General features: G+C 47.7%; 3 protein-coding genes across 3 annotated transcripts in view; all 3 read right to left on the reverse strand.

Moving 5' to 3' along the window:
- The window catches only part of LOC142411482 (aldo-keto reductase family 1 member B1-like), a 22,651-nt gene extending 13,123 nt beyond the window's left edge, over positions 1–9,528 (reverse strand). Inside the window, exon 1 of the mRNA XM_075505473.1 lies at positions 9,496–9,528. The gene's annotated coding sequence lies outside the window, so the exon portion shown is untranslated. The remainder of the gene's footprint in view (positions 1–9,495) is intronic.
- Positions 1–19,471, reverse strand: part of LOC142411494 (aldo-keto reductase family 1 member B1-like) — a 21,438-nt gene extending 1,967 nt beyond the window's left edge. The window contains exons 1-5 of the mRNA XM_075505483.1: positions 19,392–19,471; positions 16,962–17,039; positions 16,160–16,282; positions 3,788–3,894; positions 3,582–3,663 (exon numbers count right to left, since the gene is read on the reverse strand). Coding sequence (XP_075361598.1) covers positions 3,582–3,663; positions 3,788–3,894; positions 16,160–16,282; positions 16,962–17,018 — 369 coding nt within the window. The 5' untranslated portion in view covers positions 17,019–17,039; positions 19,392–19,471. The remainder of the gene's footprint in view (positions 1–3,581; positions 3,664–3,787; positions 3,895–16,159; positions 16,283–16,961; positions 17,040–19,391) is intronic.
- LOC142404522 (aldo-keto reductase family 1 member B10-like) lies at positions 13,656–15,961 on the reverse strand. Its single transcript, XM_075491486.1, has 6 exons — positions 15,875–15,961; positions 15,593–15,696; positions 15,349–15,430; positions 14,739–14,822; positions 14,182–14,264; positions 13,656–13,717 (listed from the first exon to the last, which is right to left on the reverse strand). Exons 1-5 carry the CDS (start codon positions 15,959–15,961, stop codon positions 14,202–14,204), a joined length of 420 nt encoding a protein of 139 aa, XP_075347601.1. The 3' UTR covers positions 13,656–13,717; positions 14,182–14,201.
- Positions 19,472–21,475: the final 2,004 nt, after the last annotated feature.

The raw sequence follows: 21,475 nt of genomic DNA on the forward strand, positions 1-21,475 counted from the left end.
TCAGGGGAGGGATTGGGATGGACTAGGTGTAATCTGTGGTGAAAATGGGGGAAGCAGAGACAAGGACAGGGAGAGGACTGGTGTTTGGCTTAGACAGAGGCTGGGGAAGGGGGAGAAAGACATTTACTGAAGTGTTTTGTTCTTCTATGTTCTTTTTTACCCCCTCAGTACCTGAATCGGTGAAATGAAGTTTGTGTTAACTGGCGATAAATCAGTTTAGACTGCCCTGAGATGAGACCTTTTTGCCTGGGACAGTAGCTGTTGGAGAATGCCCAGCCCTGTCACAGCCCAGAGCTGGAGTAATGAGAAGGACTCTGGAAGGAGCCATGATCCTGGCCTAGGAATAAGCAGTGGTGGAAATGGTGCAGCCAGTGTGTGTCCAGGGGTGAGTGCAGACAGTGTGTGAACAGCTGGAGAAAGGAGGGACCTGGGGAGGCCATTGCTGGGTGGGAAGGTGATTGGTAAGAGTGGACAGGTGCTTCCTCCAAGCCCCTGCCCCAGTGGCCGGTGAAGTGCTGTCTCTACATGTAGGATCCAAAAGCACTGGCTGGGGAGCTGCAAAGGGGTTGGCTGTGAAACATGGGGAGAGAGGTGTGCTGCTGTGGTGCAGCTGTGTGCTGGGGCTTGCCATGTGCTGCTAATGGGGCTTCAGAGAGACCAGGACTGCTTAGCAGAGCGGGGGAATCAGACTGATGATCTTTGTTGGAGTAGCGTGCTCAGGGAAAAGGGGAGGCCTTTGGTCAGAAATGAGCAGTTAATAACACTGAATTGGCCAGACGGAAAGCTGTGTGCCAGGTAGGCCAGGCTGCAGCTGCAGGGGCAGCGAGTGGTCTTAAACCGATTGTCTCAAAGGGGGACCCTGGCACCTCTGGGGGAAACTGAGGACTGATGGCAAAGTAAAAACAAAGCCCTTTCAGGCAGCTTGAGTTGCAAGGTTAAGTAGACCTGTGGAGACGGGAGTGCTGCTCCCCAGAGCGCGAGCACTCTGTCAACAGTCCTTTGCTCAGAGTGAAATGACAGAAATGCTGAACACTTGCAGCAACTGGTGTCCCTGCAGTGGCTGTGGCAGTGCAGGGAAGCCAGAGCAAATACAGCTTTTGTCTTGGAAGAGCAGAGTTCTGGGGAGTTTGGGCTCTATTCTACTTGCAAGCACTGCCCTGCACAAGGGAGGCGGGCTTTAGGATCCACTAGTGAAGGGCTGTGTGGAGCAATGGCCTGATCTTGCTGATCCCACAGATGAGACACCCCCACAGAGGGACTGGGAAGAAGGAGGTAATCGACTGCAGTGGCTTAGACTGCTGGATTGTGTTTACAGGCAAGGGGGAAGGCACCCTGAAAAAGTGGTGATCACTGACACTGTGGCCTGAAAGCTCCAAGGTCTGAGCACAGTTACTACCACCCCTTGGTATCACCTGATAAGCCGGCAGGACATCAAGGAGTGACTCGCATGTACTGTACTGGAGGGAGCATGCCAGCAGGGAGGGAGATTAGCGGCATGGCCAAGGATAATGCTGGGAGTCCAGTAGTATGGTTGACCTCGGAAAAAGTTTTAGAAGGGTTTGGAAAGTATACGTTAAGACTGTTGCAGTGTTGATCCTGATAATTTTGTCTGCTGAGAAAGGTGTGCATTTGTGATGTGTGTTACATTCACACTGATGAGATGTTAACTACAATAGTCTGGTCTGCAGGGACAAGGGATGGAGTTTATAATGAATATAGATTAAGATTGTGATGATGTAAAGGAGAATTTATATAAGGATGAAACAATTCTTAATATATCTTTCAATGAGGTGAAGGGTGGAATGTAAAGGACATAAATTGCAGAGGGTATCAGGGGGTGGCAGTGGTGACCTGTGTGGAGACCATGAACTGCTCAGTGCCAGCCAGAACCAATTCCAGCTAGCTCCAAAACCAATGTAAACACCCTATCTCATGCCAGAATTTAAGCCCAGGGTGCCCTGGCTCAGACACACTGTTGGAAACAGGTGCACTCTTTGAAGGAGGTCCATGCCAAAAGGGCTTGCTTCTGAGGGAACTGCAGCTGATAGATGAGCCATGCTGGAGCAAGGAAACACCTGAAGGCACTGTGGCCGCTGGGTGACCCATGCTGGAGAAGGTACACCATTGAAAAGACAGTGGTCTAAACCTTTGGCTCTCCCTGCACCATAGCAAATATTGTACCTTTATTGTTCAATAAGAATGTAGATTCAGTCTTAGCAGAGCTGTTTCACCTCAGCCTGGGGATTGCTGAGGGTTTTATGGGTTGCTTCCTTCAGGAAGATGCAAAACAAATGTTCTTGGATTACACGTTCATGAACTGAAAGTGGAAATTTTGTAAAGAAGGTCCTAAGGTGCCTCTTTTCTGGAACAAAAGGGTTTACCATTTTCCCATGAAACTCAGTGTGCAACTTTATGATTATGCGTTTGGTCACCTGCCCAGTAGGAGGAAACAGAAAGGTGACACAGCCACAAAAGCAAAACCTCATCTCACCCAGTGTTGTTACAGGAACCTTGATTGTTTTGATGGCTTGAGTGTCAGGTGAGAAGGAGGTTTGGGGATCAATTCCTTGAGACTTAGCCTTGCACATCTCCCCTGTGCCAGCTATGATCCAGAGTGGGTGTTCATGCATATAGGGGTGTGGGGGGAGCTCAGGTGCCGGACTCTTCTGTTACTGGGTTGCTGGGACATGTGTCTCTGCACCATGCCCTCTGGGGCCAGGATCTGCTGGAGGCGGAGAGGCCAAAGGGGTTGGTGGGCTCAGGCCCTGCTGCTGCCCCATGGGGGTGAGCAAGCTCCTGGTGCTGCAGGAGGGCTCAGAGCCCCCGGCTGCAGCCCTGGGGCTGTGGGGCCAGGGCAGTGGTGGGAGGAGGTGGCTGGGTTGAAAGGGGCTGCCGGAGGAAATGATTGGAGAGGGATAGGCCATCATCCCTGAGCACCTGTCCTGAGCTGGGTGCCCTGGGCTCAGAGCATTCAGTGCTGCCCAGGGAATCGGTCCCCGAGGCTGGCAGGGCCAGTATGGAGGCCAGTGGTTTGGGCACAGCACCGAGGGGCTGAGCCTTCCCTGACCAGGGGGCAGACATTCGCGGTTATGTGGCACGTGAAATGCCCCCCGGCACCGGTGGGGGCTGTGGCCGGAGCTCGGGGGCTGGTGGCCGGCGGGGAGGGGCAACGCGGGTCTCCTCTGAGGGCTGGCTGCCCTCTGGTGCCCGCAGGGGAAAGTGCTGAGTGGCTTTGTTGTCCCAGGGAGCGTTCGTGTCCCCGAAGTGCAGGTTACTGCAGCCGACCTGCGTATGTTTCACCTTTGTTCACAGGAGAGAGGGTGTATGAGGTCTAGAAGACTGGGAAGAGTGAAACATGACAGCATCTGAAGATGGGTCAAGAAAATGTTTCTTGTTGATGGTCAGAGGGCCCTTAGAAGCATGCATTGCAGGCCACATAGTAAACAAACCTGCGTTGCTACTTAACATCACGGAAGAGCACCACAGTTGACAGGGAATGAAGAGCGCCAGCCTGTCCTTTACGTTGCCATTAGCTGTCCTGTGTTACAGGAAGGGGTACCCATTGTCCAGCACCTACGTACCTGTGCTGGGGTTTTGTTGTTCTTGGCTGCAATCTCTTTGATCTTGGAGTCCTCCAGAAGGGAAGGGTCCCCTGGCTTAGCCCTACACAGAGGAAAGATAGCACCAGAAATCTGTATTTAGATGAATGATTAATGGTGCACTTACTGTCTCAGTGCTTCAAGCATAATATATGCCAGCTCTCTCACAAATTGCAAGGCAGCCTTACCATGGTCTGTCAGGAGAGCCAAGCGGACTGTATGCTGTCACAGGAATCCCTTTGGATTGACAGTACTCGATCAGCTTCTCCTGGGTAAGGTATGGATGACATTTAATCTGCCAACACAAGAGTACAGAGATTGATAGCAATACAATTGCTGTAACTCACTCCAGGGATTATCTCCTAATACACTTACTGTTCAATTTTTGCCCTAATGTGCCCATCTTTGCAAAGTATTATTCAGCCTTAGTTTTGTACAGCACCTATTTTTACAGTAAGGCTTCTTGCATCTCTGGGTCATTGCTCTGGGGAAAAAACACTTCATAAGGCTCATCTTTGGGTTCTTTGGCCCTGAGAAGGCATGTTCTGAGGTGCTTCTCCAAGATTTCTAAGCAGTAGTTTAGCAGACACTGAAAACCCCAGTGCCTTGTATATTCAGTAATAAATGTGGAGTGGGATTAGAAGGACATGCTGCATCTGCTCTGTTCTCCCTTCTTTGTTTTTGTCATAAAAGTCCCTTTCTTGTGAGTTTGTGTGAAGGGGTTCTAGAGATATCTGTAGTTTTGGATGGAGGTGCATTTTTTTTTTCTTTTAGCCTGCTCTTTTTTTGGTAACTACATGCAGAGAAAGTGTTGAAGTATCCTTCGGACTGATAAACTCTGGACACTGGTACTCCTAGTGAACCTGCAAGAACTACTGCATTCAGAACTGTAAGAGATGTCTGAATTTGCACAAGGCCACTTGGAGAAATAAGCATTTACAGCAGGTTATGTAGCTACTGCATACAAGAGGGCAGTGGCTGCTATGTGCAGACAAAGACTAGGTGATTTTTTGTATGTGTGTATACACACACACACACACACTTTATTTTTATTTTATATAAATGAAAAAGTCTTCAGGGCAGATACCAGGAAGCCACTGGTGTGGCAATACCTATTCTGCTTCTGCATATACTGTTATACTGTATACTTCATATACAGTTAAAACTGACCTCCCATTTCCAGCTGGGTGGCTGAGTGAATTGTGCATGCATATGTGCATGCATGTGTGAGAAGAAATACCTGTGCTGTGTGAACAGTTATCTGCTATTAATAACAGATTGATGCTATTAGTAAGAACAGAACAAATAAGGTATTTAAGAAGTTACAGTTATAATTTGTGTACCACAGCTTCATCCCCTATCAGGATACAGGAGATCTACAACATCCTCAAGTGTACCCAGAAATAATCATAGGGTGTTAATACGCTGTTATGTACTTTGTTCTCCCTTTTTCCATCTCCTCATTCAACTGTAATGAGATCTTTATAATCCCTGAAAACTATGCACCTGCAGTCACTTTGCAGCTTATCTGGTTATTTACAGGCTTGTGCTTCAGTCCCAGCTTGTTCAGGATTCTTTCAATCTGCTCATGGTTAAAGTTGGAGGTACCAATGGCTTTTGCCAGACCAGCATCCACCGCTCTTCCATGGCCTAACACAAAGAGGAGCAAAGTCAGCATCCAGTACACAACACAGGGCCTGAAGATGTTCTTCCTGGTATGGCTTGTTTCCCTTCATGGGAAGCAAAAGACAACTGTTTGGACTTGCAAAGTTTGTCTCTTGGGGAAAGAGTGCACACTGGTGTACTTGTGCCATGTCTTCCATCTCACCAAAGCCCAAAGGCTCATTTCTTGAGATGGTAGAAACACCAAGTTAGTTACGTGTGGAAAATAATTATAATAATGTGATATCGAGGCAGCACTGGAGCACTGTACCCCAGGCTTTAGGCAAGATCACAATCTAAAATATCTTCATTCCTGCAAAGTGTATTTGAACAGTTTAAGAACTGTGGTGAAGACAGTTCTGTGGTTTTTATGGTCAAGCAATCCGGTCTGCAGCTGCACTGAAGATTATCAGCTTGACTAAGCATGTGTGTTTTGAAAAGCTACATTGTATACCATAAGATAAATACATAAGACCTTTGTGACTGCTGAAGGTAATGTAAGCATGGAAAAGACTGCCAAAGACAGAAGACATGATTCTCCCACTGTGGCTGAACTTACTTCCCATGTGTGTAGAATATCTGTGTTGTGGGTATTGACATGCCTTTGTCATCTGTGGGAAACAGCTCCTCCCCTGCCTGTCAGTGAGAAAGAAAATGCTTGAAACACTCTTTGTTGGGAAGTTAATATGGAAACAACTGAGGACCATGATAGCTTTAACTTCTAGAACAGAAAATATTAATATTTGTCTACATTGTTCATGCAGGTTTATGGCATTTTGCCAGCAACCCCTCCTAGTAGGAAGGACAGGTGTATCTCCTGGACCCAGAAGAGTGGTGACTCAGCAAAACACATGCAGATAAACAAGTCACACCACTGTGGAACAAAGCAGAACAAACAAGTTTGCTGTACTCCTCTATCATGCCTATTAAGGCAGAATAAGAACTGGGTTTTTTTTAAATTTGTTTTTTGAAGAGTATAAGGACCTGTTTACATCTGAAGGACATTTAAGTTAGGTCTAGGGTGAGCCACATCTGCTGAACAATGTATTATGTACACACAGAGGTCTCCTGTGAGGGGAGCCTCAGTTTAAGTTGGTGGCACTAGGAAAATCAGAATCTCAGACATAGGAGAACAGAGCTAGATCCCCACATCTGCATACTGCTCTACACCTAGTGTGTTGTGCAGATGTCAGAGTATTATGCCATGACACTTTTACTCAAGGGCTTTGTTCACATAAAACTAACCATGACAGCTTTGAAAGTATGATAAACAGTTGATAAGCTCAAAGGCAACAGATAGGATGAAGGTCTTAACCTGTCTATAGCAGAACAGAAAAGCTAAGACTAGAAATAGACTGAGACATCAGCTCCTTTGAAGTACATGAAGTACGAAACTTGGATGCCAGAAAGTCTCACCTTTTGAAATCCAAGGTCTGTGGAACAACACTAAGGCTCCTACAGCAAAGGTCAGCTCAATCTGGGCTCTATTAAGGACTCGGTGATTAAAGGCAGAAATGGAAAATAGAAGCTTTTTCCTTTGCTCTGTCATTCTGTAACGTGCAGAGGAAAGAATTTCCATCAGGCAGCAAAGTACGGCCTTCCTTCCCACAAAGTAGGAGGCTAAGTCATTGGCAGATGAGTATATTTTGGATTTGTAGAAGACAAGGCATAGCCAAAAGTAAAGCAGCACAACTCACGCTTGGAGCTGGGAGGCCTGATCTTAGTGCTAGGTCTACATCTCCAGTATCAAAAGGGCAGAGGACGCTGTGCAAGCAGCGGTCTCAGGGGCAGAGATCAAGATCCTGGCTCCTATGGCCAGAGGAAAGCTGAATGAGCAGCACTGGAGCAGTGCTGGTATGCACAACAGATACATGGTCTTTCTGGACTGGAGGAGCAGTAGTGCTGCAAGCGCTACTGGCAGTTTTGAGGAGCTCTCCCAAGAGGGAAAGCCAAGGGCATTGCTGTTACTGTGCCTTGAACCCAAGAGGCCAGGGCCTGAGGTAGAGATCCAGGTAATCCAGTTTCAGGTCAGCAAGAGTCTTCCGTCACGCTCCCTTCACCGGAGGTTTTTCATAAAACGTGCACCACAGCTAGAGACAAAAAGCCAAGGCATACCGTGACCTCCTGGGTTAAAGCTCTTGTAATCCTTCTGTCCTGTTCTTGAGAGGAGAGTACCCATCTCCTTCAGAAGGCGATGTGGAATGAGGCCATCCTAGTGCTCTTCAGATGGGGCTCGCTCTGTGAGCAGGACTGGCCTGTGATACCAAGGGCAGGATGTGCTGTGGTGGCATATGTGATCAAACAGGGTTGTAAACTGAAAAACTGACCCTGTTCCATTAGTCAAGACATGTAAAAGCCACTTTTTACAGGCAGATACAGGTTAAAGAGCTCTTTTTAAGTTAATAATTTCAGTGGTGAGCCAAATACAGGATTTCCTGCATAAGCAGGGGAAAAAAACAGCACACTTTCTGGGACCATTTGAGCTTAATACATATTTTGAACAGTCCCATGACAATGGAGGATGTGGAGCATATCTTAAGATAACGCTCTACAAGATAAGATGACAAAAAGAAGCTTCCATGACTATGTTCCGAATTACTCCATGCTATTGCACACAGCCTTTCCCCACCGCTCTGAACTTCCTCCTGTGAACGTGTTCTACACAAAGCAGGCCTTTCCCAGGATCCTAGGTCATCAGATCCTTACCTGACTGACGATGAAGAGGTCCTCTCGTTTCATAACACCTTCCTTGATTTTCTGCTGGATCCCTTCCCCACTTCACTCTCATTCTGGTACACGTAGGCACAGCCAAAGTGGCAGTACCCAGCACTGATGGCAGCCATCACTGCAACTGTCACTTGCCCAGCTGGGGACTGAAACAGAAAGGTTAAGATCCCAAATCAAAGTGTACAGGCCATTTCCTAGTTATCTACCAACTAAAGAAACACATACAAAGGGGTTTTAAGAAGAGTTCTTCCATGCAGTGTTCTTAAAGCTATATTCATCTTGCAAATGCAGGCTCCTGGACTTGAAGCCAGCTTCCAGCCATCTCTCTGTAGCCCCACTCCCACGCAGGCTCAGCCCAACAGCCAGGGAGAGCAGAGTCCCCAACATCAGGACAGTTCTCCAGAGCTGGAACAGAGTTTTGTGCCAGGGAGCTCTGCAGTGCCTCTTGCCCAGCACTTCTCGCTTCTCAGTGCTGTTTCTGTGAGCAGAAACAGCAACTGCCCAGCTGGGAAAATCTTACTTTGATGGAGAGGGCAGTGGTCTACACCTTAGTTATCCACATCACGGTGGAGTACTGTATCATCCTCTACCCCAGCTCCTCCCCGGGCACATCCCACCTGTCATGTGAAGGTTCCATCCCTGGAGGAAGCAGCTGATGTAAGGGATGTGCATTTCTATGTGTTTCTGTACCCTGAAAGGGCACGTAAGAGCTGTGCGGAAAGAAACGGTGGCATATCTTGTTCAGACCAATCCAGTAATGTTTGTTTTCAGGCATTGTACGGATCACTGTTTGATTTTGCAGTCATTGTAGAGTGGTACACATCTCTTTGTCAGAACTTGCTTGAAAGGCATTAATTGTCTTCTAAAGCCGTCTCTTGTGACCAGGCGATTGCAGGTAACCTCACCCTGGGTTTAACTTAGCCCAGAAGCAGCAGGCGAGCCCAGTGCCCCCCTGCAGCAGCACACGAGCCGTCGCTGCGGGGAGGGATGGGGAGCGGCAGGGAGAGGGGCCCGGGAGGTCGCTGCAGCCGCGGGAGCCTGGCGGGGAGGGGATCCGCGCTCCCCCGTGGGGTGCGGGACGGAGGGAAGGAGCCACCGCTCACGGACCGGAGAGGCCCAAGGGTCACCTCTCGCCGCGGGGGGAGTGGCAAGAAGGACGGAGAGCACGCTGGGGAAAACAGCTCAAAAGCAGCGCGGGACTCCGCCGGCGGGCACCGCCGGAACGAGCGGGGAAACGCGGCCGGGACGTCGGTGGCGCCGGCAGCGCCGCGCCCGGCCCCGGGGTGGCGGCAGGGACGGGCGCCGGGCCGGGCTGCCCCCGCCCACGCTGCCTCCCCAGCACGGGGCCTGTCAGAGCGGCCCAGAGCGCTCTGGATCCCCCCGCGGCCCGGCCGGGGCCGGCAGGAGAGGGCACCGGGTCTGGGTGCGGACCCAGCCCGCCGCGGCCGCCGCCTCCGGGAGCGAGGGGCCGCAGCGAGGCCGGGGGCACCACCGAGATCTCCATTACCTTCCATGTGCCCAGCCCCAGGAGGGGTATCTTGGCCGCGGTGTTCAGCTGCAGGCAGGTCGCTGTAGCCCCGCACGGGAATCCTGCCGGGCAGCGTGGCCCGCCGAGCCCCTTTAACAGCAGCCGGGCCCGCCCCGCCCCGGGACCCGCCCGGGGACAGCCACCGCCTCACTGCAGCCGGCCTCGGTTACCCTGAGCTGGGGTGGGTTAGTGCTGGTTTTCCCCGTGTCCCCGGAGCTGCTTTCTCCGCGGTTGTGGGTTGTGAGCCTCGGGCTGAGGAAGGGCTCTGAGCCCTTTGGCTGGAGCAGCATGCCCCCACGACAGTGATGGTGGCCCAGGCTCTTGAAGAGCTCCCATGGTGTGGGTGGCCTGTGTGAATTTGGGAGCTTTCAGCCTTCAGTTCTTCTGCGAAGGTGGGATGAATGTAGCCTATGCTTGTGATAACAGGAGAGAAAAAGTGAGCCGTTTTGTAGGAGTAATTTAGATAACAGTGATTTCAAAGAAGAATGGTATTTTTAGTGTTGGGAGAAGTTTCTTTTAATTTTTTTTAAAGTTGTAGAAGACTAGTGAGTTTTTAATGAGTGTCACGATGATCACATTGCTCCTTTATTTTCAGGGAGGTGCAGACCATATGTCAGAGTAAAATATAGAAATGTGGAAATAAATGGTAGGTAGTCCGTAATTTCACGTTACAAACTGGCTTTGAAATTTTGCAGATAAGAGTATGCTGCACTGTTGAAGCAATCACAGCACAGTGGAAAACCAACACAAAAATTACCTGCAGGATCCAGTAGAGGATGCAGGATGTTATGTTAAGGCCACTTGGGAAGCTTTGCTGCTTGCTCATGCTTGCAGAATTGCTTGCTGATTCTTGGAGAATTTATTTAGGTGCAAGCAGTAGTTGGGAGTATAATGGCACATTTTTCTCTGGGTGCCTTTCCCGCAGCAGATGCCCAGCTGCTTTGTAGCTTTGTACTTTTTGCTCTGCTTACCTGAGGGCAGACAAGTTAATTGGTTGTCTCTTAATCTTTTTCCTGTTTTTCCCTGTCAGCACCATCAGCCATCCTCAGCAGGATGTGATGTTTCAGTTGTATCACGAAACAGTTTCATAAGGCAGTGTTTGCCTGTTACTTTTTTCTGGATTCCTTCTCTTTAAATCTGCTCTGAGTATGCTCAGACTCTTGGGGTTTGGTTCAGTGGTCAGTGAAATCAATGGAAAGATTGTGATTAGCCTGAGCCTGTTCCTCCATTCTGTTGACAGTATTAAAATTGCAAGCCATTTACATGAGAGGCCTGCTGCCATCCCAGTCAAGGGGTTTTCACACTTCCTTTTTTCCTTCCTACTGTCCCTCCATCAGTTCAGGGAAACAGACACCAGCTCTCTGCGGAGCTTTAGGAAAGCTCCTTGTGCCAGCCATGGCTTTGTGTCTGGTGGGCGTTCCTGCTGGGTGCTGCTGATGGTGGGCGAGGGACCGGAGCTAGGGTTAACAGAGGTGCAGAGCTGGTGCACAGAGTGAGTGCTGTTGGGGAGGTGGACTACATGGTGTTAGCTGGGCTCAAAGAGAACAGTTTTCCATGCCTGACCTCTGTCTTGGTCTTAACTATTAGCAGAAGTCATGTGGAGACTTGTCCTGACAAAGATTGTCTCCTTCCAGAGAAGTCACCCTATTTTGAAACATCAGAATGATCACCTGCACTGCTAGCAGGCTGTCCCCTTTTTGCTGATGACTGCTAAATTTTACGCAATATGCACTTCACAATTTTTTTTTTTTTCTTTGCAAAATAACATGTTGAGCCATGCATGTGATTTGCTTTTTCAGGGCAGCCTGAAGACCAGCTGAAGTACCAGTTTGCTCTCCTTTGTACTTCCTGGATGCTCAAGCTAGTGGTGCTGTGCTGACAGTTTATTAATATCAGCAATGTTGTGCTTTGACTCCAGATGTTGTAAGTCTTGGTGTAGGTACTGCCAGAATCGGTCAGATTTTATACTGGAGCAGCACCAAGGTGAACTGGTGCCATCAGAGAGTTGTGCTCTGCGAGTCTCTGAAAGCTTGCAAAGCCCGGCTGTTTGGCCAGTAAGATGGGATCTCTTATGAGAAGGAGGAGAAGACCCCGCAATATTTGTTCTCATTCTTCTGAGCGTGTCTTTTTGGGGAGAGGTTTCAAAGCCTTGCCTTCCTGCAGCAAGGAGCTGGGTAGGGTGTGTGATGACAGATAATGAGACTTGGTGGAGAGCATGGCTGAGAAATGCAGTTTGTCCTTCCTCTCATTTTCTTCTGAGATTTTTGTGTTGCTTCCTCTGCGAACTCATGTTCTGTGAAGGTGGGTGCTTGGTTTGCCCCGATGGTTTCCTGAAGGAGAGATGTCTTAGTCTTTTAGCAGAGGATTTTGGGCAGAAGGTTTGCATTTTGCTTAGCTGTTTGTGCCTGTTGGTGTGAGAGTTGCCCCAGATCATGCCAAGACATGGGAGCTGTCAGTTGTTTCTCTGTCCTGAAGGTGTGGCTGGGGTTGTCAGGTGATGGTAGGGCCTTTGGGAAAAAAGTATACTGAAACAGGATGTTTATCTTGTTAAATGGTGTGCATGAGTTCAACTTCCAGATGCTTGTTAAGGCAGGAATCAGACAGGAGGACAGAGGTTTAATCCAATTCTAAGACCTTGGCCTCTTTCTTGCATTGAGTTCAGATCAAGCCAGTAGCATACTCTGGGGTCCCACCACCATCTCTCTGTCTTCTCAAGAGCTTTGTTGAAGACTTTAGTCTTTGATAATTCTGGTATTTGGCTATTAATCTGATGACCTGGCAAAACTGTGTATTTAAGATGAAACTCCAGAAACAAGACTGAGCACATACCCTCACTCTCTGTGGCAGATCCAGATCAATTTGCCTGCCCTAAGCAGGCAGCTCCTGTCTTCTCATCCCTGACACCTAAGCCTGATTCAGCAGGATGATGTGGCTAAACCTCTCTGATGTCTCCTTTCTTTCATTAGGTTGTTGTCTGTGCCCTGGGATGAGAAGAGAGACCCTTCAAGTGGGTGCCGGAGAGCCCTTCGGCGTGGGTGGGATGGGGCAGTAAGTGCTGCCCTTAGCCAAGGAGCGTCTGGATGGATTTGTGTGACTGTGCCCACAATGATGGCTCTGCAGTGAGTTAGACCAAGTCTTTGAGCTTTCCAAGGGAAAGAGGGTGGTTGTGAAGGGTGGTATAACTTCCCTAAATCTTTGGCTCCCACACCATAGTAAATGTTGTACCCTTACTGGGTTCAATAACGTGGTGTATTTTTTCACAGGATTGATGTCTTACATCTGCCTGGAGATCACTGAGGGCTTTAGGGGCTGCTTTCTTTAGGAAGCTGGGAAACACATGGTCTTGGACTGTATCTTTGTGAATTGAAAGTGGGAATTTTGGAGAGAAGGTCCTAAGGTGCCGACAGTTTGGGCACAGCACTGAGGGGCTGAGCCTCCCCTGACCAGGGGGCAGACACCCGGGTTGTGTGGTGTCTGAAATGCCCCCTGGCACTGCTGGGGCTGTGGCCGGAGCTCGGGGGCTGGTGGCCAGCGGGGAGGGGGCAACGCAGGTCTCTGAGGGCTGGCTGCTTCTTGGTGCCCGCAGGAGAAAGTGCTGAGTGGCTTTGTTGTCCCAGGGAGGGTTCGTGTCCCCAAAATGCAGGTGACTGCAGCTGACCTCTCTGTGCATCCCTGGGTAGGAGGGTTTTGGGTTTTTCCTACACTAAATGGAAGACTTCCAGCCAATAATGGTTTTGCATTTTAAAAATAGTTTTATTTAATATATGGGCCACTTCTGATGGAATTGTGGATGCATGGGTTTTTTTCTGTCGTTTGTCAATATCTGGTTTCTGCTGATACAAAACTGAAGGCAATCACTGAATGGTGGTTCAAACTCTCCCCATTTTCTGCTTAGCAGCTCTGCCCAGGCTATTCAGTAGTAATCCTTTCTTCTAATAAGCAGAAAATTATTACATCCCACGTTTTGTTCTGCAGAACAATATTCTTTCCTTCTTCCAAAAAAAGAACTCAAATAAATTTCATGGGATAAACATCTCGTGTCTTTACTGGCAGTGCAGGGCAGACACGGTAAGAAAACCAGATAAATAGACAGCTCCAAGTTAGAGCAGAGACACATGAGACACCAGAGGTCTAGTGAGGGCCACGTTACAAGCATCTTCAGTATTCTGCATGGAAAGGGTACTCCTTGTGAGTTTTGGACCTGAAAGAAATCAAAGAGGGAATGTTATTTTCATGGGTGAAGTAACTGTTATATAGAGGTGTATTGGGTGCATGGAGGAGCTGCCAAGGGAAGATCTGCATCATGTAATTACAGGAAGAATATGTGGAGATATGTGTCCTCAGTTCTCTAATACAGACAAAGATTAAATGAACATCTAGAACCCATTTTTTGTAATTCAATGGAATTCAAGTTAACAGAGAGTTTCCTTGAATCTGAATTCAAAATGAGAATGTAGCTTGTTTACACTTTTTTGTTTTGTTCTTAAAATGAAAATACTAAACCCTCTCCTGAAAAAGTATTTTTGGGGCAAACCAGTTGGAATTTGAGTTGGCATGATTTTTAATTAAATTGAATTTCATGCTACCTAGTAGCTGTGACACAAAATTCCTTGTAAAGAATATTCAGAATTTAAGAGTTGGAAGGAAACAAGCAGTGTCACTTACATGCTTATTGCACAGATCCTTCAGTTTCTGTTAAGGCTGAGAATGGTTGCCATCTCCTCTTTAGTCAATTTAAAGTCAAACACCTAACGAGAAACAACTGGAAATCACCTCTTTGAAAAATCAAACAGTGTGAAGAAAGACAAGATTAGAGAGCAGCTCCACACTGGGGGGGTCCATTTTCAGTGACGGACCACTGAATTAACAGATAGAGGAACAACTTGTTTTATGGACACAAGAACTATTTTATGAACATTGCTTATTCTATATAAGACTTTTCTGGCATGTTACTGTGTGTGGTCTCCACGCAAGCTGTGCTTGCTGATTCATCCACAAGCCACAGAACAGGAAACATCATATAAGACCTGTTCACCTGTCCTCTCCAACGGTAGGCCTGACTTAACCCTCAGTAGAGTGTAGGTAAGCATAAAGAAAGGAAAAGCCCAGTCCTCTTGCCTGAGGAGGACTGGGGAAGGGTGAGAAAGGATTGATGTTTGCTATGCGGGGGGAAGGCATGCCATCCCTAAAGGGCAGCACCCAGCTCACTCGTAATCACTCACCTTGAAGTTCTCCACGATGCGCTGCGGTGTGACAGACTTGGGAATCGCAATCACGTTTCTCTGGATCTGGAAGCGAAGGAGAACCTGCAAGAACAGACCACTGAGTCAGAGAGAGGACGGCTCCTGCTCTGGAGGAAGCAGAGCCTGTTCCAACAGCTGCTTTCCCTAAGCTACGCCCGCTTCTGCAGAGCTGCATTTCAGCTCATTCCCATTCCTGTGGCCCAGGCAGCGCTTCCTGGAGAGCAAAGAGGGAAGTGGAGGAGGCCCACATGGAAGGCCTCCTTTCCCATCCAGCTTTGGGACAGTCCATTCCTTTTCTTCCCACCTGGACTTTTAGCAGTCTATGCAAGGCTTTCCTTCTGTGCAAGAGGACTTGAGAAGGGAAGTGACATCTGAAGATGGGTCAAGAATCTTTTTCTGGCTGAGGGCCAAAGAGGTAGTAGTAGCATATCTTGCAGGCCATATAATAAACAACCTACATTCTTAGGGAAAAATCAGAGGAATGCCACAGTTCATAGGGAATGGATGCAGGTTCTACCTGCTCCTCACATCTGTTTTCCTTAATGGCTGTGTTACAGGAAGGGGTACCCACTGTCTGGCACCTACGTACCTGTGCTGGGGTTTTGTTGTGCTTGGCTGCAATCTCTTTGATCTTGGGGTCATCCAGAAGGCAAGGATCCTCTGGCTTAGCCCTACACAGATAGAAGGAGATCAGTGGTGAGGAACCTCCTTAGAAAGATCCAGCCTAACAATGGAGATATGTATCTAGATGACTGATTAATGGTCCACTTGTAGTCTCAATGTTTCAAGCATAATCCGTGCCAGCTCCCTTGCGAATTACAAAGCAATTTTACCATGGCCTGTCAGGAGAGCCAAGAGGACAGTATGCTGTCACAGGAATCCCTTTGGATTGACAGTACTCGATCAGCTTCTGGGTGAGGTATGGATGACATTTGATCTGCCAACACAAAGGCACAGAGGCTGATAGTGGCAGAACTGCTGTGATACTGCTGTGCTCCATGGATTAGCTCCTAATCCAATTAGAGGCTGCCTTTTGCCCTAATTTGCCAGTGGCCTACATGATAATATGCATCCTTAGTACTGAAGACACCTATTTTTATACAAAGTGCTTATACAGTTTTTTCTGCAGCGGTTTCACAAAGCTCATCTCTGTGTTCTTTATTCTTCCAGAAAGAATGTTTCACAGGGAAATACTCCAACATTTGTAAACAGCGTTTCAGCAAGGTGAGACAAATAAGGAAGTGTCCCAGTGCCTTGTGTACCCAGAAATATTCAGAGTGGGATTTAAGAGTACATGCTGTATTCTACTTTGTTCTCCCTTTTTCCATCTCCTCATTCAACTGTAATCAGATCTTTATAATCCCTGAAAACTATTCACCTGCAGTCACTTTGCAGCTCACCTGGTTATTTGCAGGCTTATATTTCAGTCCTGGTTTGTTCAGGATTCTTTCAATCTGCTCATGGTTAAAGTTGGAGATACCAATTGCTTTTACCAGACCAGCATCCACCAGCTTTTCCGTGGCCTAACACAGAGAGGAGCAAAATCATCATCTGGTATGCAAGACAGGTCGTGAAGAAGATGTTCTTCCTGATGTGGCTTGTTTCCCATCATGAGCAGCACAAAATAACTATTTAGAGTTGCAAAGCTCTCTGAGGGAAAAGCAGGTACTGGTACATTAGTGCCATCTCACCCAAGCCCAAATTCTCATTCCCTGAGTTTGTGGAAATTCACACCAAGTTGCATAAGGAAAAGAACAATGACACTCAGTAACCCACTATTATGCAAGCACTGGAGGGCAGTGCCCCACGCTGTAGGCAAGATCTCAACCTAAAGTGTCTTTATTTCTGTAAAATGTATTTGAGCAATTCAAGAAGGGCACAAGAACTGTGGTGAAGACAATTGTACAGTTGTTACGGTCAAGCAAAGAACTTTTTCTAACCTCAGTCTGGTCTGCAGCTCCACTGAAAGTGGTTGTGCAGCTGACTGTGGGTCAGGCACTCAAGTAAGGCACTCAGGGAATAGGAATAACTAAGTAATGAGTAAGCATGTGTATTATGAAAAGCTACTTTGTACTGCCTTATGTTCCTTCCAACTAATTTTGCATGCATGAGACAACAGTTCTGTGACTGTGAAGGTAATGAAAACATGGAAGAGACTGATGAGGACAGAGGACATGACTTTTCTGCTGTGGCTGAACTTACCTCCCATGTCTGTAGAATATCAGTGTTGCTAGGTATAGACATGCCTTTGTCATCCATGGGAAACAGCTCATCTTCTGCCTGTCAGTTGGAGAGAGAATGCTTGAAATAATCTCTGTTGGGATGCTAGCTATGTAGAAGAACCGAACAGGAATCTAAGGAGCTAAAGCTAATAGTGCATTAAAAAAAATCAAGTAATTATCATCATAACTTTATTAATTCTTCAGTCATTTCTTATTCTTAGTTCATGCAGGGTCATGGCATTTTTGCCAGGTACTATCCCAATAAAGATAGGTATTTCTGCTGGACCCATTGAAGTGATGATCCACAAAATGCATGCAGGGAAGCGATTTACTCATAGAACAATATCCTGGAGTCTTACATGAGTTCACTTCATGTATTGTTCCATTATGCACGTTTAGGAATAATAGCTTCTTTAGTTGTTTTTAAAAAGGTATATATGGAGGATTGATTTTGGTCCTGTGAATGTACACATTTATACTGGAGTACATCTGCTGAAAAAGGTACCACTGACAGATTTCCCATGGGGGGGCTCACTGTTTAAGTTGCTATATTAGGAAAATTAGAACAGCCTGTAACTAGACAGTATGGCCAAAGTGGTTTGAATTATTGGAATTTTCTAGATGCCACGATATTATGCAGTTTCACTTGACAACTTTGTCCACATAAGCTAACTAAAACAATATTGAGAGAATGAAATGAAGTTGAGGGGCTCAAAAGCATTAGGTAGAATAGAGATTCTGATCTGGGTGTAGCAGAAAGGAAAGGCTAGGAGTATAGGTGTGTATATATAGGTACAAACTGACATAAATCCTTTGAAGTACATGTAGTCTGCAAAAGTTTGGTATCCAAAAGCCTCATCTTTTGAAATCCAAGGTCTGTGAAACGACACTAAGGCTCCTACACACAAGGTCAGCTCAATCTGGACTGTATTAAGTACTTGGTGATTAAAGAGAGAAATGGAAAACAGAAGCATTTTCTTTCACTCTGTGGTTCTGTAACATGCAGAGGAAAGAATTTCTGTCAGGCAGCAAAGTGCAGGCCTCCTTCCCGCAAGGGGTAATTTTCAGATGAGCATGTTTTAGATTTGTAAAAGAAAGGTAAAGTGGCATAGCTTATGCTTGCAGCTGGGAGGCCTGATCTTAGTGCTAGGTCTGCCTTGCTGGTATCAAAAGGGCAGAGGACGCTGTGCAAGCAGCGGTCTCAGGGGCAGAGATCAAGAGCCTGGCTCACGTGGCCAGAGGAAAGCTGAATGAGCAGCACCGGAGCAGTGCTGGTATGCACAACAGATACATGGTCTTTCTGGACTGGAGCAGCAGTAGTGCTGCAAGCACGTTTCATAAAACGTGCACCATAGCTAGAGACAAAAGGCCAAGGCACACTGTGACCTCCCAGGTTGAAGCTGTTGTAATTCTTCTGTCCTGTTCTTGAGAGGAGAGTACCTGTCTCCTTTGGAAGGCGACGTGGAATGAGGCCATCCTAGTGCTCTTCAGATGGGGCTTGCTCTGTGAGCAGGACTGGCCTGTGACACCAAAGGCAGTATGTGCTGTGGCAGTACACATGATCAGACAGATCTGTAGTAAAAACTCCTATTGCAAGGTCAGACTTGTGTGGAAGAGGATGGCTTACCTCAAGAAAGTTTTCTGTCAGATTTGACCATTTGTACATTTCCTTTAAAAAATTTAGCAGGCAAAGCCAAGAAAATATAAGACAAGCCACAAAGAAGTGGTTGGCACCAACCTTTACCAAGGCAAGAAGTAACTTCAGAGCCCAGCTAAATACCCTCTTTTCCTTAGTAAGCAAGAGAAAGAGAACCCACCAACCACACCTTCTCTTGGACATGTGCTGAGCAGATTACACTGTCCCAAGGTGCCCAGAACCTCATCTTCCTCACACAGCAGAGGCACCCCTTTGGCAGGACTGCGAGCCCGGCTGCTGGAACTAGCACCAGCCACTGCCAGGCTTTTCTCCTCTGCTGTGCTTTAGCAGTCAGTGAGGTGCCGTTACCAAGTTGGTTCTGCCTCTGTGTGACACCAAGTGATCTCAGGCCTCTGCATCACTGGTTTCTACCTTGCTTGGTGCTACCTGGCCCACTCCACCTTTTCCTGCTTCCCTTCTGCACCAATTGGTCTGCAGTTGGCCTCTCCCCATCCATCCCTCAGCACTTCTGTCTCTCCTCAGCACAGTGCCAGACCACAGCAGGGTGCAGACACAGCATATCCTTCCTACCTCTCCATTCAGAATGGGATGAAGCAGTAAGCTTGTATCAGGAGTGACTTGAATTATATTATGAATTGCTTCATCCTACAGCATAAAGTTTGTCTCCAATACTTAAGCTTCCTACTATGCAAATACTATAGGCAAAGCATTCCCCCACCCCTGCTCCAGGGTGGAAGATCATTAGATCTTTACCTTACTGATGATGAAAGGTCCTCTCGTTTCACAACTCCTTCCTTGATTTTCTGCTGGATCCCTTCCCCAAATTCATTCTCATTCTGGTGCATGTAGGCAGAATCAAAGTGGCGGTACCCAGCATCGATGGCAGCCATCACTGCAGCTGTTACTTTCCCAGCTGAGGACTGAAAATAATGCATAAATCTTAGGAATCTCAAATCAGTACATGTTAAATACCTGTATCCTAGCAAAGTAAAAATAGGAAAACCACCTTACTGAAAGCAATCCCCCCTCCCCTAGGTTGTGGGGTTTTTTTCTTTACAAGCACAGTATTTCTTGCAGTCATAAACATGGGCTCCAAGGCTTGAAGCCAGTCTTTAGCCATTTCTCTGTAGCTCCACTTCCATGCAGGTTCAGCCCAACAGCCAGGTAGAGCAGAGTCCCAGACAGCGGGACAGCTCTCCAGAGCTGGACCAGGGGGAACTGAGTTTTGTGCCAGGGAGCTCTGCAATACTAGTGCTCTTCTCTGAAGCTGTTACCTTCCAGGTGCCCAGCCCCACGAGGGACATCTTTGCCTCAGTGCTCAGCTGCACGTAGGTCGCCATGGCCCTGCGCACTGTCTGGGCAGCCCCACTGCAGCCACCTCTTGCCTTCTTGCCTGACTGGTTTAATAGTGACTGGTCGCTGGCCAGGGCAGGGGAAAATGGTGAAGTGGCACTGGTATTCCGGGTCCTCCCATATCTGGCAAATATCCGGCTTTTTCTCTGTAGACTCAGCTCCCGCAGGTTAATGTGAAAGCTGAAATCAATTAAAAATCGCAGAGGTGGTCACCCCTCTGGGGCGTGCAGTGGTGCGCCCTGCGGGCCTCTCCTCCCGGCAGAGTTCCCTATCGAAAGATAAGGGCTGAGGGCAGCCGTGCCCCGATCCGGCCTGTGTTTGTGCAGGGTTCAGCTCCTGCAGCGCACTGTCCCTGTGCCACGGGTTGTTCATGCGTATCTCGCCTGTGATACACGCGGGGGTGTTGCAACAGCCTGCTGCAGGTCACCCCATCGGTTACCTGATGGAGAGCCTGCTTCATTCCCTGGCACTTTGGCCCATGATTTGTCATCGGTAAAGGCAGGGGGCTGTCCTGAAATCTGAAATGAGTCAATAAAGAGGAGTCCCGGGGCAGGGCATGAGGCAGAGGTCTCTTGCTCTCAGCTCATGGAGCTGCTCCGTCGCTGCTGGCCGTGTGGTTGTGGGCTGTGAGCCATGGGCCGAGGAAGGGCTGAGCCCTTTTGGCTGGAGCAGCGTGTCCCCACGACAGCCATGGTGGCCTGGGCTGGTCTCTCCTTGACAGAGCCTTGTGACCCTGCGTGCTGATGAAGCGAGATGGCTAGAGAAACCTCAGTGTGAGTTTACAGAGGAAGGAGTAGTTCCTTTTCACCCGCAGACATGAAGGTGATGGTATCTACGCTTCACAGGCTGGGCAGTGAGGCACAGGGGAGAACAGGGAAGTTCACACAGGGCATGCGTGGCAAAGGTGAGAAGTAAAATTAAGTCCCCATTTTTTCCTGATCTTAACAGGACCATCCCTCTGGTACAATTCCAGCGTTGCCTGTTTTTTCTTTTCACTTTTCCTTCTCCTTGTTTTATTGTACAGGCAACAGGCATATCTCTATGGCTTGTTTTTTAGTGGCCAATGTATTCATAAAGGAGAGTTTCATAATGCAGAGAGAGACATGTGAGTGTAGAAGGGAGAAGGTGTCCTGTAGCTACCTGGTCATCGTGTATGTCATATATCATTAGTGTCATAAACTAACACGTCCTTTTGCACAAAAATAGAACAGGATCCAGGTAATGGATGGGAGGGTGTATTTTAATGTTTGCACACACGGGGGCAGAGTTAAACCTGCATGTGACCGCTGCTTTTGAATTTCTTCAATAATCTGTCAGCAGATTGAATTGCATATTGCATTCCTTAGATTTTGTAATAATGAGAAGGTGGAAATCTCTCTTCCTCTATCTCTTTTCCTAAAAAGGATAAGAAGAAGAAAAAAAAAGAAGGTAGCTTACATTTGTAATAAATAAATAGGCATGACAATTTTCTGGTAGGGGCTCAA

This window comes from Mycteria americana, chromosome 1, assembly GCF_035582795.1.
Source record: "Mycteria americana isolate JAX WOST 10 ecotype Jacksonville Zoo and Gardens chromosome 1, USCA_MyAme_1.0, whole genome shotgun sequence".
NCBI classification, from domain to species: Eukaryota; Metazoa; Chordata; class Aves; order Ciconiiformes; family Ciconiidae; genus Mycteria; species Mycteria americana.

What these genes read in the sequence shown, in the direction of transcription:
- LOC142404522 (XM_075491486.1), bottom strand. Translation starts at nt 15,961, where the DNA reads ATGTTGGAGTATTTCCCTGTGAAACATTCTTTCTGGAAGAATAAAGAA. An exon ending in AAACCGCTGCAGAAAAAACT is followed by an intron (nt 15,697 to 15,874) that starts GTATAAGCACTT and finishes TTGTGTTGGCAG; the next exon opens with ATCAAATGTCATCCATACCT. An exon ending in GGCTCTCCTGACAGGCCATG is followed by an intron (nt 15,431 to 15,592) that starts GTAAAATTGCTT and finishes CTATCTGTGTAG; the next exon opens with GGCTAAGCCAGAGGATCCTT.